Genomic DNA, 15893 nt, shown 5'->3' on the forward strand with positions numbered 1-15893 from the left:
TATAGGAAATGAGTATTTGGCTGCGGGTTGCCTGCCTGCGAAGCAGTCACACTCAGTATCAGTTCTCACTGGGGCTTTTGAAGTGTGTGTATCCTTATAATTTGGCACTCTATTCTTGCTGTCATTTTAATGACTTGCTGTTATTTTAGTGTTTAGATTTAATTGATTTTTTAATTTAATATCAGAGGCCTGAGGAAGGCCGAGCAAGAATAGCTTTTAGTTAAGATTTTTTAAAACTGCTTTACAACAAGTCATTTGCTGGGTTAAATTGATTGCTTCAAGTATGTGTGTGTGTGTGTGTGTGTGTGTGTGTTTCCTTTTTGGCTACATACTATCTTAATCACATTATCTCTTGTCTTAAATGTATAAAACATAAAAATGACAGTTTCTCCAAGTCCAGGTTGGAAAGGACTTAGAGCTCACTGGATTGATTTGATGATGCTGACCCCACATGCTTTTAAGTTTAGGGGGAGACCTAGCACTTTACTGTTTATTTTGATTCAGTCATGTGTTGGTTTCTTTTTTTGTTATTCTTTACTCCTAATCTTCATTAGGAGTTAGTGGTCAGTTAAACAGTTATCTTCAACCAAGGTTCCTTGTTTCTAGAATGAGAGTAATACCCTCCTGAAGGGCTTAGCAGTGGCAGCACGTGTTAGAGGGTCCATTCTAACTGGCTTCACCCAGCTACCTAAACTTTCCTCCTGCACATACATGGTGCTACTTCTCCTTGCTTTTCAGTTTTCATTTAACATTACTTCCATAGGCCTTCTTGCAACCAATCCCAGACCCAAACCCACTCATCTGTGAGGCTCACCTCAGATCCGACTTTCTGCACGAAACTCTCCCTGATAAGTTTGAGCTCAAGAGTGCTCTTCATTTGACATATCTCCTAAATAGCAAAGACCATTTGGACCTGTCTTCAAAGCTTGTGTAATTTTGAAAACTACTCCAAGTGGACTAGTTGGAAATTTTCAGTCCTTTACAGATTTTCACCTCCTTACAGATTTTCACCTCCTCAGTTTTTCAAAGAATCAAGCATTTCATAAGCTTTCTTTTTTTTTTCTCTCTTTCTGTCTCTGTCTCTATCTCTCTGCCCTTCTCCTTCCCTTTCTCTCCTCCTTACCCCCCTCAGACATCCTAGGCACTGAGCTCTGTCCCTATTTTCCTAACCTTTATCTCTCTTATTTTAAACAAAGCATTTAAGTGCCTGTTCGTATAACACTGTGGTCAAGATTTTATGGGATTATGCATCAGCTGATACTCTGCATTTTTAAAACTATGTCTCAACTCATATAGAAAATGTACTTGGTTTCTAGAACAGTACATGGATATTTACATTTTGTAAATGTTGCAGGAAGCAACTAAAGCTAAAGGGCTAAAGCATGTCTGCTCATCTTTTTTGGGTTGCTCTGGGGGTGGGCCAGGGCCTTCGGCCTGCTAGGCAAGCACTTTCCCATGCCATTGTCCCTAGCCCAAGTATACTCATTTTATTGTCTTTGGGGCAGTGGGTTACCAGTGTTTCTCTAATAATTTAACAGAACATACATCAGTCTAGTCTGAACATGGAAAATATATTTGAAATGTAAAGAGAAACTAATCAAGTTTGGGGTGCACCTCCATGGTACAGTGTGTGCTTAGTATATGTGAGGTCCTGGGTTTATTCCCAGCACCAAAAAAAAATAAATTAAAAAATGAATTAAAAACACTTATTTCCCAGACCAAAGTATGCAGTGTCTATTTTCTTTTCATTTTAAATCGATTGACTTATCTGTGACCTCTTCTGTGATGTTACTCGAATGATGTCTGGTCACTAGGGGAATTTTAGTAGTCTTGTTGCAGCTCAGTGATGGGACCACATTTTTGGAGAGAGGAGGAAGGGAAAGTGGAACTGTGATTGTACATAAGCAGAACTTTTGATACTGCAGCATTACTCTAAAGGTTTGTTCTAGGGCTAGAGCACTTGCCTTGCATGCGTGAGATCCTGGATTTGATCCCGTCTCCACCAGAACAATCAGACTTGTTCTGATTACACTTGCGCTATTTCAGTTCCAAATTTTTGAATCTGATCCTTCAGTTCAACTGAAAATAGTAAATGGAAAACAACAAGACTGGTAAACAAAATGGTTGAATCTTTTTCTGAATTATTTTGCTTTAGGGCAGGGGGCATTACTGGAGTTTGAACTCAGGTCCTTAAAGCTTGCTAGGCAAGTGCTGTACCACTGAGCCACACCCGTAACCCTTTTTATTTATTTTTTGATCAGATAGGGTCTCACATATTGCCCTGGCAGGCCATAGACCACGATCCTCCTACTTCTACCTTCCATGTGTCTGGGATTACAGAAGTGTATCACTTTACCTAGCTTGTTCCTTGAGATAGGGTCTCACTAACTTTTTGCCTGGGCTGGCCTCAGGCCTCCTATATCTGCATTCCAAGTAGGTGGGATTGCAGGTGTCAGACACTGTACCCTGCCTGGTTTGCTTTTTAATTTATGCAATTTTTGGCATCAGTGGTAATAATCACATGATGGCATATGCCTGAGTCCTAGCACTTTGGAGTTTGAAGGAGGAGGATCACCAGTTTGAGGCCATATATAAGGAGACTGGGCTATATAAGGAGACTGTCACAAGCAAACAGAGACAGATTAGAACTGTTAAAACAACTTGCTGATGTAGACTTTTCTAGATTTTATTAATTGACAGCGCACAGAGTGATTATCTTACTGCTTGGCTCATAAATGCATTTCTTTGACAGGATATCTACAGGGAAATGGGGTTTGGTCACTATGAAGAAGAAACTTGTTGGGAGAAACAAAAGAGTGAAAAGAGAGACCGGCCTCAGAAGCACAGTCGTAGCAGATCTCGAGAGAGGGATGGCCACTACAGTACTAGCCACAAACCCAGGTACCAGACAGATTACGAAAGAGAACGGAGTAAGAAGAGGGACCGAAGCAGAAGCCCAAAGAAGCCCAGAGACAAAGAAAAGTCTAAGTACAGATGAGAGGCGAGGAGCCGACCACATGGCTGACATGCCTACTCTGGCCTGACTCAGTGTGCCAGCAGAGATGCTCACATTTGTGTCCAAGCAGTTAAAGACTGTTATTTTCTTTCTTTCATACTAGAATTATGGCCCTTTTAGATTAATACTGGTAATACAGGACACTGAAAGATAATTGAACATTTCCATGTGTACTTTTTTACACCAATTGTATTGTTGTAAATAAATGGTAGAATTCATTTTCAATGTCTTTCATATTTTCACTGTTTCTTAAATGAAGTGTTTCATACAAAACACATAAACATGCAAATATAAGGCATAAAGAGTAGTATATATAAAATCTATTACCTATCTGCCAGCTTATGTGGAATAGCAGCTGCATTTCAGAAGTTGCATGTGTGCCGCCTTAGTCACTCTTAGTCACTCTTGTAGTTTTACATGTGTATGTATTCCTAAAAGAAATGTTCATTCTGTATGTTTTTGAATTTTATATAAATGGCTTATTGTATTTGTTTACTTTTGTGACTTTCTTGAATTTGACATTTTGAGAGTCTTTTTGTTGTTATGTAGTATTAAATGAATATAGCACAGTTTCTATGGTTGATGGAAGTTTGGGTTTTGTTGTTTGCTCGTTTTTGCTTTTGCAAACAGTGCTGCTGTGAGCATCCTCTATCTGGGAGTGATACTGCCTAGTCGTGTGGTCCGAGTCTCTATCTTTACATGACAATAACTAAATTATAAAGTGGTTGTATCAATTATACCCGTCTCAGTACTGTGATTCACTGTATCTTTATTTCACCTCTCAGACACTTGTTGATTTCAGACTTTTAAAATTTTACCAGTCTGATGGACTGTTTTGGTTTTTTGAGACAAGGTCTCACTATGTAGCCCAGGCTGGTGTCAAACTTGAGATCCTCCCAAGTGCTAGAATTACAGACAGAGGTGTTCTCTCTCACTGGATAAGCAGTTTGATTGTGATGTTCTTAGGGTAGTTTTTTCCATGTTTCCTCTAAATCATCTGTTTACCTACTGGTGGTTTTCATCAAACCTGGAAAATGTGGGCTCCAGTCACTTGCATGTAAGGCTGTTTGAGGTTGTCTGTCAGCACACTGATGTGCTGTTCAGTTTTGTGTGTGTCTTTTTTTCTGTCCCTGTGTTCATGTTAGGTCGTTTCCATTGCTGTTTTCTCATGGTCATTAAGTCCTGTCTTCTGAAGCAAGTGGTCTCCGTTTTGTTCCCCCCAGGGAGCACTTTACCTCAGATGTACTTCTCAGTCTTTGGAAGCACCATTTGAGTCTTTTTTTATCTTCTCTGTCTCTCCTTATTAAGAAACTCATACTTTCCATGGACTTTGGAGAGGGCATCTGTAGTGTAACAGTTGTTTTAGTGTACTTGGCCTCTTTTGTCATCTGCTACTTATTTCTAGTCACTGGTTCCACCCTGCCCTCTTCCCCATCCCCACTCCAACATTAGGCTGTCTTTTCCATACCTTGATGGAATCTTCATGGTGCCCTCTGATCTATATTTCCTGTAAACAAGAAGTTAGGGCTAGATGTTTGATTAGCACTAGGTTACACACTTTAGGTAGAAAATTAGTTTTCGTTTGTTTTTGAGACCAAGTCTTGCTCCATAGCTCAGGCTGGCCTGGCACTCTCAGTCTTCCTGTCTCAGTGTTCCAAGTGCTGGGATTATAGGTATATGCCTCCACTTAGATGTTCCCTCCATTTTGTGTTTAAGAAAGCTACCAGGTTGGGGAGGTGTTGCCCAGTGCTAGTACTGTAGTACTTGCCTAGCATGGATGAACCTTGGGTTTAATCCTCAGCACCAACAAACAAAACCAACCCAAAACAAAACATAGCCATTCTAAGATAATAAAGATGCTCTATATTCTAAACATTACAAAGTTTTATATTTTTACACTTAAATCTTTAATCCATACTGAATTGATAAAGCTGTACAAATTTACTTCTAAATTTTTAACATATGAACATAACCAGTTGTCCAAAGCCCATTATTGAAATATTGGTTGGTCCATTCTCTATTGATGTACAGTTCTTGTTGTATACATGAATTTTAATTCATGGGCTTTCTGCTTTAGTGGCTTATTGTCTATCTTTGGTCAAATTCCAAACACAGATATTTCTGTGGCTTATAGAAAGACTTGATGTTTAAACAAGTTTCTCTTCCTGCTTGTTAGGAATGGTTTGGCTCTTTGTTCTTTGCAATTTTGGAACCAACTTGTCAAGTTCCTGAAGAATTCTGTTGGGACTTTAGCATTGAAACAGACTAATGACAATTTTGTTTTTTTTGTAATATTGAGTCTTCTATTCATTAAGCTAGCATAAATCTCCATTTAGTCCTTAGAATTTTCCTAATAAAGCTTTTGAACATCCTTTGGATTTATTTCTCATTTCCTTTTTTAAGAAAATGTTCTATTATAGCCTGGAGTTGGTGGCTAACACCTGTAATCTTAGCTACTTGGGAGGCTGAGATTGAGAGCATCACTGTTTGAGGCCAGCCTGGGCAAATAGTTCTCAAGACCCCATCTCCAAAAATAACCAGAGCAAAATGGACTGGAGATGTGGCCCAAGCAGTAGAGTGCCTGTTTTGCAAGTATGAAGCCCTGAGTTCTAATCCTAGTCCTACCAAAAAAAAAAGTTCCTTTATAAATGGTAAATGGAATCTTTTTTTCTTTCTTTGTGGTATTGGGGTTTGAACTCAGGGACTTATGCTTGCTAGGCAGGTGCTGTTACCACTTAAGCCACTCCCACCAGCTTGTAAATGACACCTTTTTAAAAAACAATTTTTGGTTTGCTAGCATGTTATATTTTTGATTACTGCTTTTTATATTCAGCCATTTTGCTAAACTTTTGTATTTAAGATTTGTCTATAGGATTTTAGGGTCTTTTATGTGGACAACATCTGCAAGTAATGACAGTTTTTTCCCCTCATTTAAAAGAATTTTAAAAATATGTGTATGGTAAGCCCACCTAACTTGTGGATTTATTACACATAGTTTTGACCAAGTGCAGTCAAGAAATAATAATATCAAAACAAATTTCAAAAAAATTGTAAATTTCTGTACGCACATGAAGCAGTTTGATGGACGTGGAGACGTGCTTAGTTCTGTGTAATCTACAGTTGCATTTCAGTCTTAGTGTTGTCTGAGTGTTCCCTGCTTTTCATTTTGTGAAAATATGCTGTCCCAAAAGCAAATGGTGCCCAAAGGCAAAGTAAAAGTGAATGTACTTAATTGAAGGGATAAGGTGACCATTTTAGATTTGTTGGTCATATAGGAAAAACGAATGAATATCTGCAGCATTTGACCTAGAGCTTGAAATAAGATCTAGTTTTTGGTGAGTAGTATTAACGTGTATTACCTACTCCATGCAGTTTCTAGTATAGTGATGAAACTGGCTGCCTTTTTCCTTTTTGTGTTCTTTGGTTTTGATGTCCAGGTTATACAATGTTAGGGAGAAAAAAAAGATTCAAGTCGTCTTTCCTTGAGAGTTGGAGAGCTTGCCTCTAAAGTTGTCTGAACATTTTATTTCTTTTGCAGGCCAGGTAGTACTGGGGCTTGGACTCTGGGCTTTACACTTGCTAGGTAAAGTGCTTTACCATGTGAGCCATGTCCCAGGCCCTAAAAATCGATTTTCTATATATATACAATTCTAAGTTGGCAGTTAATGTTTTTCCAGTACTTTGGAGATATGCTACTGATAAGTCTTTTGGCTTTTGTTTACTGATGTAATGAAATCTGTTGCCATTCTTTTGGAGGCAATGCAACTTTTCTTTATGGTCACCTTTTGTTATTAATCGATCTTAAAGATATCTGTAGATATACAAGCAGTTATTAGAAGTAATACCATGAAATTCCATGTGCCCTTTACCTGGTTTCTAGTGTGACATCACACAGAACTGTAGTACAGTATCATGACCAGGATGTTGGCACTGACACAGTGAAGGCACAGAACATTTCTGTACCTGTGAGACAACCTCTCATGTTGTCTTCCTGTATCCATACCTGTCTCCCCACCACATCCATTTCCTCCTTAAGCCTTGGTGACTACTAATCGGTTTCCCATTTCTACAATTTTGTCATTTCAAGAATTTCAAATAAATGGAGTTATACAGTATATAGCCTTTGGGGATTGGCTCTCTCCCTTCCACTCGGCCTAATCCTTCAAATCATTGCATGAGTCTGTAGATCACTTGTTTTTATGACTGAGTAGGGTTATATGGTATGAAGATACTCCAGTTTGTTCCAATTGCCCACTGAAGGGCATCTGGACCGTTTGCAGTTTGGAATGGTAATAAAGCTGCTGTTGCTTTTGTGTGAACACCGCCCTCATTTTTCTTAGGTAACTGTCCGGGAGAGCAGTGATAGGTCATGTGGCAATTGCGTGGTTAGATTTTTTAAGTCACCACTGAACTGTTTTTGCCGTTTTACCTTCTCACCAACGATGTACAGGTGATCTGTTTCCAGGTCCTTACCAGCTCTGTTGTTGTCACTGTGTTCCATCTTGGCCATTCTGATAGGTTTTCGGTGCTATCTCATTTGGATTTTAGTTTCCATTTCCCTAATTGCTAATGATGTTGAATGTATTTGCATATGTTCATTCTTTTTGCCACCTACATGTCCTGTTAGGTGAAATGTCCCTTCATGCTAGTGGATTTTTTTTTTTTTACTTTTGGAAGTTCTTTATTGTATGTTCTAGATACTAGTTTTGTCTCAGATTTATTGTTTATAAATATTTTCTCCCAGTGTAGTTTGTCTTTTCATCTTTAATTCTTCATGCTCTTTAATAGTCTTTGCAGAACAAAATATTTTCACTTTGCTAAAGATCAATTTATTAACTTAGTCCTAGCTCCTAAAGTTTTCCTACTACTGTTTTCTAAACATTTTATAGTTTTAACATTTAAGTCTGTGATCCATTTTTGAAGTTTTGTGGCTTTTATTCTTAAAATTCTTTTTTGCTAATGGACATCCACTGTACTAGGACCATTTGTTGAAAAGGTTTTGACTGCTTTTAAGGTTTTTCTTATCTTTTGTATTCTAGAATTTCACTATAATGTGTGTCCGTATAGACGTCCTTTATCTTTCTTAGTATATCATTTCCTGTGTCTAACTGTGTCATGTTTCCATTGTTCTGGAACCACTTTTTGCCATTTTCTCTTCAAATATTCCCTCTCTGCTATTCTACCCTTTTCTTTTGCAATGCCAGTCACCCTTATGTTAGACTTCTTCATTCGTTTCTTTATCTGAACTCACCTTCTCCACGTGGTGCATTCTGAGTAATTTCCTCAGCTCTGCTGTCTGGCTTACCCATCTTTCCTCACTGGGAACTCATGTGCCATTTAACCCAGCTGATGAGTTTGTAATATCATTGGTTCATTTTTAGGAGTTCTGTTTGATTCTTTTTCAGATTTTCTTAGTTATTTTATGATTGTTATTCCTTGTGCATTTATTTTCTCTTTTATTTCACTGATTCTTGTGTATAGTGACTCCAGTACTGGGGAACAAGCCCAGGGCCTCATGCATGGTAGGCAAGCCCATTACCACTGAGCTTACCAACCCCTCCTGTGTTTCAATTTTTGCTTTCTTAAAATGGGAGTACATACTTGGGACTCTGAGTGTGCCCACTGTGAGGTTTCCTCCACACGGGGTTCATATTTGCATGTCAGGCTCCAGTTGATTGGTCACCAATGGAAAACAGCTTTATATAAGAAACTTTTGCCTTGAGTATTGAAATATAGTAGTGACCATACAAAAGGTTCTAAAACGTGGTCTGAAAGAACGAGCAAGAGAGAAGTGCTGACTACATGTGGTGGGAAGAAATAACCTACTGACAACCCACACTTTAATAGATTTGGTGAGGAAAATCAAAGCAGTAAAGATTTCTGAACCTAGCACTCCAAGGAAAAATTATCTTTAATAGCAAGATATGAGAAACTGGTTTTAAAAAGGTGTGCATGTGTGTGTGTGTGTATAAACATTGAGTTACATTAATCAGAAAGTGATTTTAGTCTTTCTAATCACAGCGTTGATTATATACAGTGCAGTCTTGACTTTGCTAGTTCTGCAACTCTAGGGTAAAGTGCCATGTTTCCTATTCCTTTGGTTTTGCTTCTCTAGGTTTTAGGTGAATCCCCCCAAACTCTGTCACTGAAAGTCTCCTCCTGCCCCTGGGTGAACTCCTAAAACCAGGCTTCAGTGGCAATTTCTACTGAAAAAAATTGAGCTATGAGTAATCAGATTTTTTTTGTATTAAAATAGTTATTTTGGGCCTAAAATTGATCATTAATTATAACTTCACTCTAAAGGTTTGGCTTAACCTTTCTTACCGGTTGATTTTTCAAAGATTGTGGTCTAATTTTTAATGGTCTAAGTAAGAGAGAACCTTTACCCCAGCTCACAAATTGTTTTAATAAAGCACTTTTTAGTTACTGGAATATATATTTCACCTTTGTTTTCCACTCATCATAAAAACATTTTATCTCAAGTCTGACATTTCTTACCCAACTAGATTGAGTCACAAAGAATGCATAACAGACAGTAAACCAAAATCACTGAAGCCTTACCTTTCAGTGGCTGTTGCTAAGAAACCATGTTTTGATGGGAAATTTGAGAGAAGCTTGTGCTTCCTGTTGTTAGATGAGAATGTGGAGATCCCCTTCATTTTCAAAATTATCTCTTTTCAAAGCAAGTAATCTGTTTTTCTTGCTGATGGGACAATTTTTATTCTTACCTATTTTGCCCACATGAAACTATTAATAGAGGCACTGCCAGCAGTTAACCGTAACCCTGAAACAAGCCCATGATGACCTCTGGTTCGTGAAAAAAGAAGGTGTTGTGTATTCTTTCCTTGGTCTGTTGGACAGAGCTTGTGATTTGAGTCAGAAAACAGTCAAGAGCAAAGGCATTTGAAGGTCATAATGAGCAGGATGCCAACGAAGAGTAAGATAATAGTCTGACCAAAGCCAAGGACTGGGAAGAGACATGGTGCCAAAAGGAAGGAGGGAATGGGGATAGGAAGGCTGCTGCATATAGAACCAGGAAGAGTGGGTTGGATTTGTCAGAAAGTAGAACATGAGCATATTTAAGGAATGGTCACCAAGGGCTGACAACTAAATTCCTCAGATGGTACTGAATATTATTCATTCAATATGAATTCCACTCATAACCCCAAATCCAGATTTCACCAAAGTCGACTTCCAAGAGGACATGGAAAATAAGCTAAGGACACCTTCATTTGGTACCCCATTTCAAGCAGTCCTGGAGCACAGAATGACTTTGTGACAGTAAACATCCTAAGTCATGCAGTCTTTGCTACCTAGTCACTCAACTGTCATGAGAGTAAACAGCTCAGATGTTTGGAATGACCTGGGGTGAACATGCTTTGGTAAAACTTCATTGAAATGGTGTAAGCAGGGCTGATGAAGTCCCTGGTTGAGGTGGTCTGTGTTGCCCTAGTGGGCCATGTAGCAGAGGTCTAATCTGGTGGTGTCTTGGGGACAGTCACCTTGTCAGATTCATCTCTGCACACCTGGCTTGCAGGGGAGTGCCTCACAGACAGCAGAAACAGCTTGCACACCTGCAGATATCAGTAGGTATTTTTAACCTCATTGTAAGGGCTGCTTCATTATTACATTGATAATTATCTACCACTCACTCTCTGAGAACAAACCCAAAACACATACTCATGGCCTTTTCCCCTCGCATGTGCTTATGGGAAATAATGTGATGGGCTTCACTTCAGAGCGTGCTCTGTTCTCAGGTCTGTCTTAGACGTCTGCTCACTGCACAGCCCCCATCATGTGTGGGACAGCCAGTGCTGTGTCACACACAGGTGGCCAGTGCATCAGGCACATGGCTCCCTGTTGTATCGTAGGGTTTGCCCAGCTGTGAGTAAGTGGTCACCCCAACTGAGAGCTCTGAGGGAAGGTGTTTGGGGAATAAAGGGTGCATTCTCTTCCTAGGGCTGCCATAACACATGACCACGAATTGGGTGACTTTAAGGAACAGAGACGTAACTCTCACAACTCTGAGAAGTCCTCACTCGAGGTGTGGGCAGGCCGTGCTCCCTCTGAAGGTGCTAGGGATGAACCCTGCCGCTCTCTTCCCTAGCTTCTGGAGTGTTCCTTGGATCATCACTCACTGCTCGTTGACCTCCCAGGTTCCTCCACCCACTTCCCACAGTCTTGTTCACAGTCTCTCTTCCTAGTAATTGATAGCGAGTTTGTATGGACTGCTTTTTATGTCCCTCAGGGTTTTCTGAGAGACAACTATGGGTGCCAGAGATAGCAGGTCCCTCAGAGTTAATGTCTTCCCAGAAGAACTATGGGTTATAGCACCCATAAAACTTCCAAAACCCCAAGTAATTTGGGTTTTATAGCCACAATCTCACTACTAGGTAAATGTCTTCAGGACCAAACAAATGAGGCAAGTGTTATAGCCCTCGGTAAATCAGACATGATAAAATAGATCAATGGGTTCAGTAGCCCAGGTTGGACAAAGAGTAGGCTAGAGAGTGCCCTGGAGGATCACTGTTTCTTCACATTGGTGGATGAGAAAGTCTGACGTCCTTCTGACCGAGGTTGGCCAATTTGGAAAGCCAGCCCTCCTCGACACTGGGGCCATTTCCCAGCCCACAGCATGAGGGGACTGTCAGTTGTCCCAAGCTGGTGACTTCATGGTGGCCTAAACCTAAAACTGGAAATCATTTTGTTTTAAAACCTTAAAATAGTCTGTGTGTGACAGCACATATCAATTAATAGTTCAATTAATTTTACATGAAAATGCTTTTATTTTTTATTTAGTTTTTTGAGACAGAGTCTTACTACGTAGCCCAGGCTGACTTCAAACTCAGGATCCTCCTGTCACAGCCTCCCAAGTGCTGTGGATTATAGGCATGCATCACCACACCACACCCAAGTGAAACTGATTTTTTCTTTTGAAAAGATGGTTCATCTAATTTTATTTACAATTTAATGGGACTGCAATCTCTTTCTCATTGATCTACCGCTGGTGTGAAGGGAATGGGCACCAGCTTCCTCTGCCACTCAGCACAACCTCCTGCACAGAGTGGGCTTCCAAAGCTATTTTACATGAACGAGAAAATGAAAACTGGTCATTAGGAATCTATTCCATCGGGATCACCTTTCTTTGCTGAGTTTAAAGATGTCATTGCTGTATTTTGTTAATGCAGTTCCACTCTTTCTTTCTTTCTTTAGTTATCCCCCATCAGTATTCTTTTTATTATTATTGCTGTTGTGCTGGGTGGGGGTACACTGGAGCATTTACAAAGGTTCTTACAATGTATCAAATAAATCATACTAGAATTCACCCCCTCCATTGCTCTCTTTTACCTCCCCATTCCTGGAACAGTTTCAACAGGTACCATTTTTGCATTTGCATACATGTGTATACATTATTTGCACCACGTTCATCCTCCTGCCCCCTCACACCTTCCCCCCACTGGTGCCAACCCAGTGCACCAGGCACCCTCGGGCACTGGTAGAGATGAACCAGTTGGGGATGTAATACACATATGCATGGAAACAACACAAGGAATTTCCCTGTATAGCTATCTTTATCTCAAACTAGCAAAAACGCCATGTTTTTCTTATTATCTTTTATGTTTTTTTCTCCCCTTAGTGTGTGACCCATCTCCAGTAATAGAAAAAACAGTAAAGAAAAATATATGCATATGTGTATTACATCCCCAACTGGGTCATCTCTACCAGTGTGCTTCACTCCTCCTGGTCCCCTTCCCATAGTGGCCTCTGCTAATTAAAGATTACTATATTCACTCCTCTAAGTTTGGATTTCCTTCCCTTTCCCTATTCTTCCTGTGCACTTTCTCCCCTTAGTGTGTGACCCATGTCCAATAATTGCTGCATTTGTTTTAGGTCTATAATCCCCATATAAGGGAGAACATGTGATGTTTGGCCTTCTGAGTCTGGCTAACTGATTTTTTTTTTTAAAGCTTTTAAGTTTTTCCTGCGCAGAGTTCTTTCACCATGAGCCTTACTAGTTCCAGCTGTCTGCATCATGCTGTGCTCCGAGTCTCTGCTCGTGTCCCCAGACTTCTTCATCTAAAACGCTTCAGTTCAGCCTTTAAGTACTTTTTTTTTTTTTTGGTGGGACTGGGGTTTGAACTCAGGGCACTCTACCAGTTGAGCCACAGCTCCAGCCCATTTTGCTTTTGGAGATGGAGTCTTGAGAACTATTTGCCCAGGCTGGCCTCGAACCTCAATCCTCCCAATCTCAGCCTCCCAAGCAGCTAGGATTACAGGCATGAGTCCCTGGCACCTGACCCAGGTATTTCTTAAGAAAATTTTAATGGAAAAATCAGTATTTTGACTACACAAAAGTAAATGCATCTGTAGATCCCAAAACATTATAAACGATGCTCAAAGACTGTTAGTCTGTGAGCGGGTATGTATGGCTACACAAAAAAGATAAGGGCTTAGTATAAAGAACATGTAAAAGGGCAAAGACTCCACAATAGGCAATGAGAAATAGAGGGCGATAGCAAGGCTAGTGACCACCTGAGAAGAGCCTTTAGGTCACTAGTGACCAGGGAGATGACGTCAAATATCCATGACATCCCTTCCGCACACATTAGGGCAGGATGCGGAGGGACAGCGACTGTCACCCGCTAGCTGGTGGACACAGCATGGAGGGGTAAGCAATGGTAAGAAGGGCGGAGCCTATGCGTGCTCACCACCATGGCAAATAACTCTGGTTCAGCTGTTTTTTAGCTCACCTAGAAAAACAGATGATTCTGTAACAAAAGACCATGTATGGTGCTCACTGATGCCGTAGGGGGTAGGAGGCCGGGAGGCTGGAGGCTGCTGGCTGAGCCCATCCCTGGCTTCCAGGGCTTCATGACACATGTTCCTATCTGCACGTTTGTCCTTCCTCTGTGGTGAGGGAAGGTCTGTACCCACACTCCTCTACCCACTGCCTAGGCACCTCCAGGCCACTTCCTGAAGGCACAGACTTCAGTCTCACCACAAAAGCCCAGCTGCAAGGACAGACCCAGGGCCAAGTTTAGACAGGGTGGAAGGGCAAATGAGTGAGGAGGCTTGTCACCCACTCTTCTCAGGACTCCTGATGGCACACGGAAGGTGCAAGACAGCAAGCTGCTGCCTTTGCTTTTTTTCCTTTTTGAGTGTGATTTATTTTTTGTGTGGGGCTAGGAATGGAATGCAGGGCCTCACGAATGAGCTGCTGCCTTGTTTTAAGTTTTCCTAGATGGAGCCTCCTTTGGAGTCAGTGATACTGTGACTAAAATGTCCCCTTGCAGACTTTCTCATTCTAGTGGGCAACAGGTAGCTTAAACTGAGGCTTCTCAGAGTCATGGCATCATTTCCTGTGGCTGAGCCCAGGTGCGCTTTCTCTAGATCAGATTCTGCAAACGGACCTGTCACCGTGGTGTTCTTTTCTTAATGGAGACAACTGAGTAACAAGTTTTTTAATCTAAATAATGTCCCCACGAGTTAAGACACAGAATTCTTGGGACGTCCATCAAATACATTCTACTCTGATAAATGAGAGGATTCCCCTGTCATTTTGGGGAAACTATTTGATGCTTCCTACTTGGTCCCTGTCCTGTACAGAAGTGCAGTTGATGGCTGGCCACCAATCAGGATTCTTTTTTATGCAGGGCAGGAGCTCTACCACCTGAGCCACTCTGCCAGCCCACAGGTCAGGATTCTCAAATTCCATTGCCCAGTTTCATCTTTTATTAAGTGCACAGCAAGGTGGTGCTTATGGTCTCTTCAGAGGATTCCTTCTTTGACTTATTGCTGTTCCATACTGAAGAAAATTGTGGCTCAGTCATCTTGTGTTTGGAAGGAGCGCATTGGGAGTACATGTCTCTATGTCTGCTGCTTTATTCGGTTAGATAATCAGAGAACATGGCTTGTGCACAATGTTGGTTCATTGCCCCATGGAAATGGCTGCCCTGAGGTGAGGGATAAAGTTCCCTCTTTGCTGGGGCTTTCAAGGAAGAATGGACATTTGGAGACCACACTGGTATCATCTTTGGGACCAGAGCTGAAGACATTGTCTAATGTGATCATAGTCAGTGTTAGGATTTACATTTCTCCTAAAATTTAGTATAGGAGAATATTCCTCTTGAAAACTCTGCCTACTTTTTCAGGGAATTGGTTGCTCAGAGACAAAGTATGGTTGTATAAAGAACAGGTTTTGGAGGGGGCTGGCAGAGTGGCTCAAGTGGCTCCAGCCTAGCAAGTGTGAGGCCCTGAGTTCAAACCCCAGCACCACCAAGAAAAAAAAAAAAAAACCCAAAACACCAGGTTTTGGGGCCTAAGAGCCTTGGGTTCCAATCCTTATTTGACCACCTACTGAGTGAACTTGGTCACTTTAGTCTCCCAGTCTCAATCCTGATGACCTCATCTGAAAATGGGAATGATTCTTTGTGACGCTTTCATATAACCTACCAAATATACTGTAGGAAGTAAAAAAAAAAATGGCAGTTGTTAGTAGAAAATTTAAAGCTAGGGTTGGTATTTTACTATAGTGTCTGTTTTAATCCAGCTTTCTAATACAATACTCTTTTCTGTAAGTGATTTCTCATTAAGCTTGTAGGTTTTCCTTCAGTTATAGCCTTTCACACGCGTCTCAATGGTCTAGACGGCCTCAAATGGTTGAGGACAGGTGAGGAAGAAATAAACAGAGCATTGAATTCCAGGTAAATTGGGCCATTCTTGTTTCCTCAGCACCCACTCACAGGTTCTAAATCAAGCTTGAATCCCTGGCAGAGTGTCCTTGGGCAGGTCACTGCTGGAGGCAGTGTTGGTGGGACATAGGCTGATGTGTAGTTTACTGTGTCTTTTCTCATTTTCAGCACCCCCAAGTTTGGGA

At 40.8% G+C, this 15893-nt stretch overlaps 1 protein-coding gene across 2 annotated transcripts in view; it reads left to right on the forward strand.

Moving 5' to 3' along the window:
* The window catches only part of Ppil4 (peptidylprolyl isomerase like 4), a 41111-nt gene extending 37877 nt beyond the window's left edge, over positions 1 to 3234 (forward strand). Inside the window, exon 13 of one of the 2 annotated variants that reach the window (XM_074072392.1) lies at positions 2753 to 3234. In XM_074072392.1, coding sequence (XP_073928493.1) covers positions 2753 to 2998 — 246 coding nt within the window. In that variant the 3' untranslated portion in view covers positions 2999 to 3234. The remainder of the gene's footprint in view (positions 1 to 2752) is intronic. The other variant, XM_074072394.1, reaches the window with a different exon arrangement.
* Positions 3235 to 15893: the final 12659 nt, after the last annotated feature.

Source organism: Castor canadensis, chromosome 1 (genome assembly GCF_047511655.1).
Source record: "Castor canadensis chromosome 1, mCasCan1.hap1v2, whole genome shotgun sequence".
Taxonomy (NCBI): domain Eukaryota; kingdom Metazoa; phylum Chordata; class Mammalia; order Rodentia; family Castoridae; genus Castor; species Castor canadensis.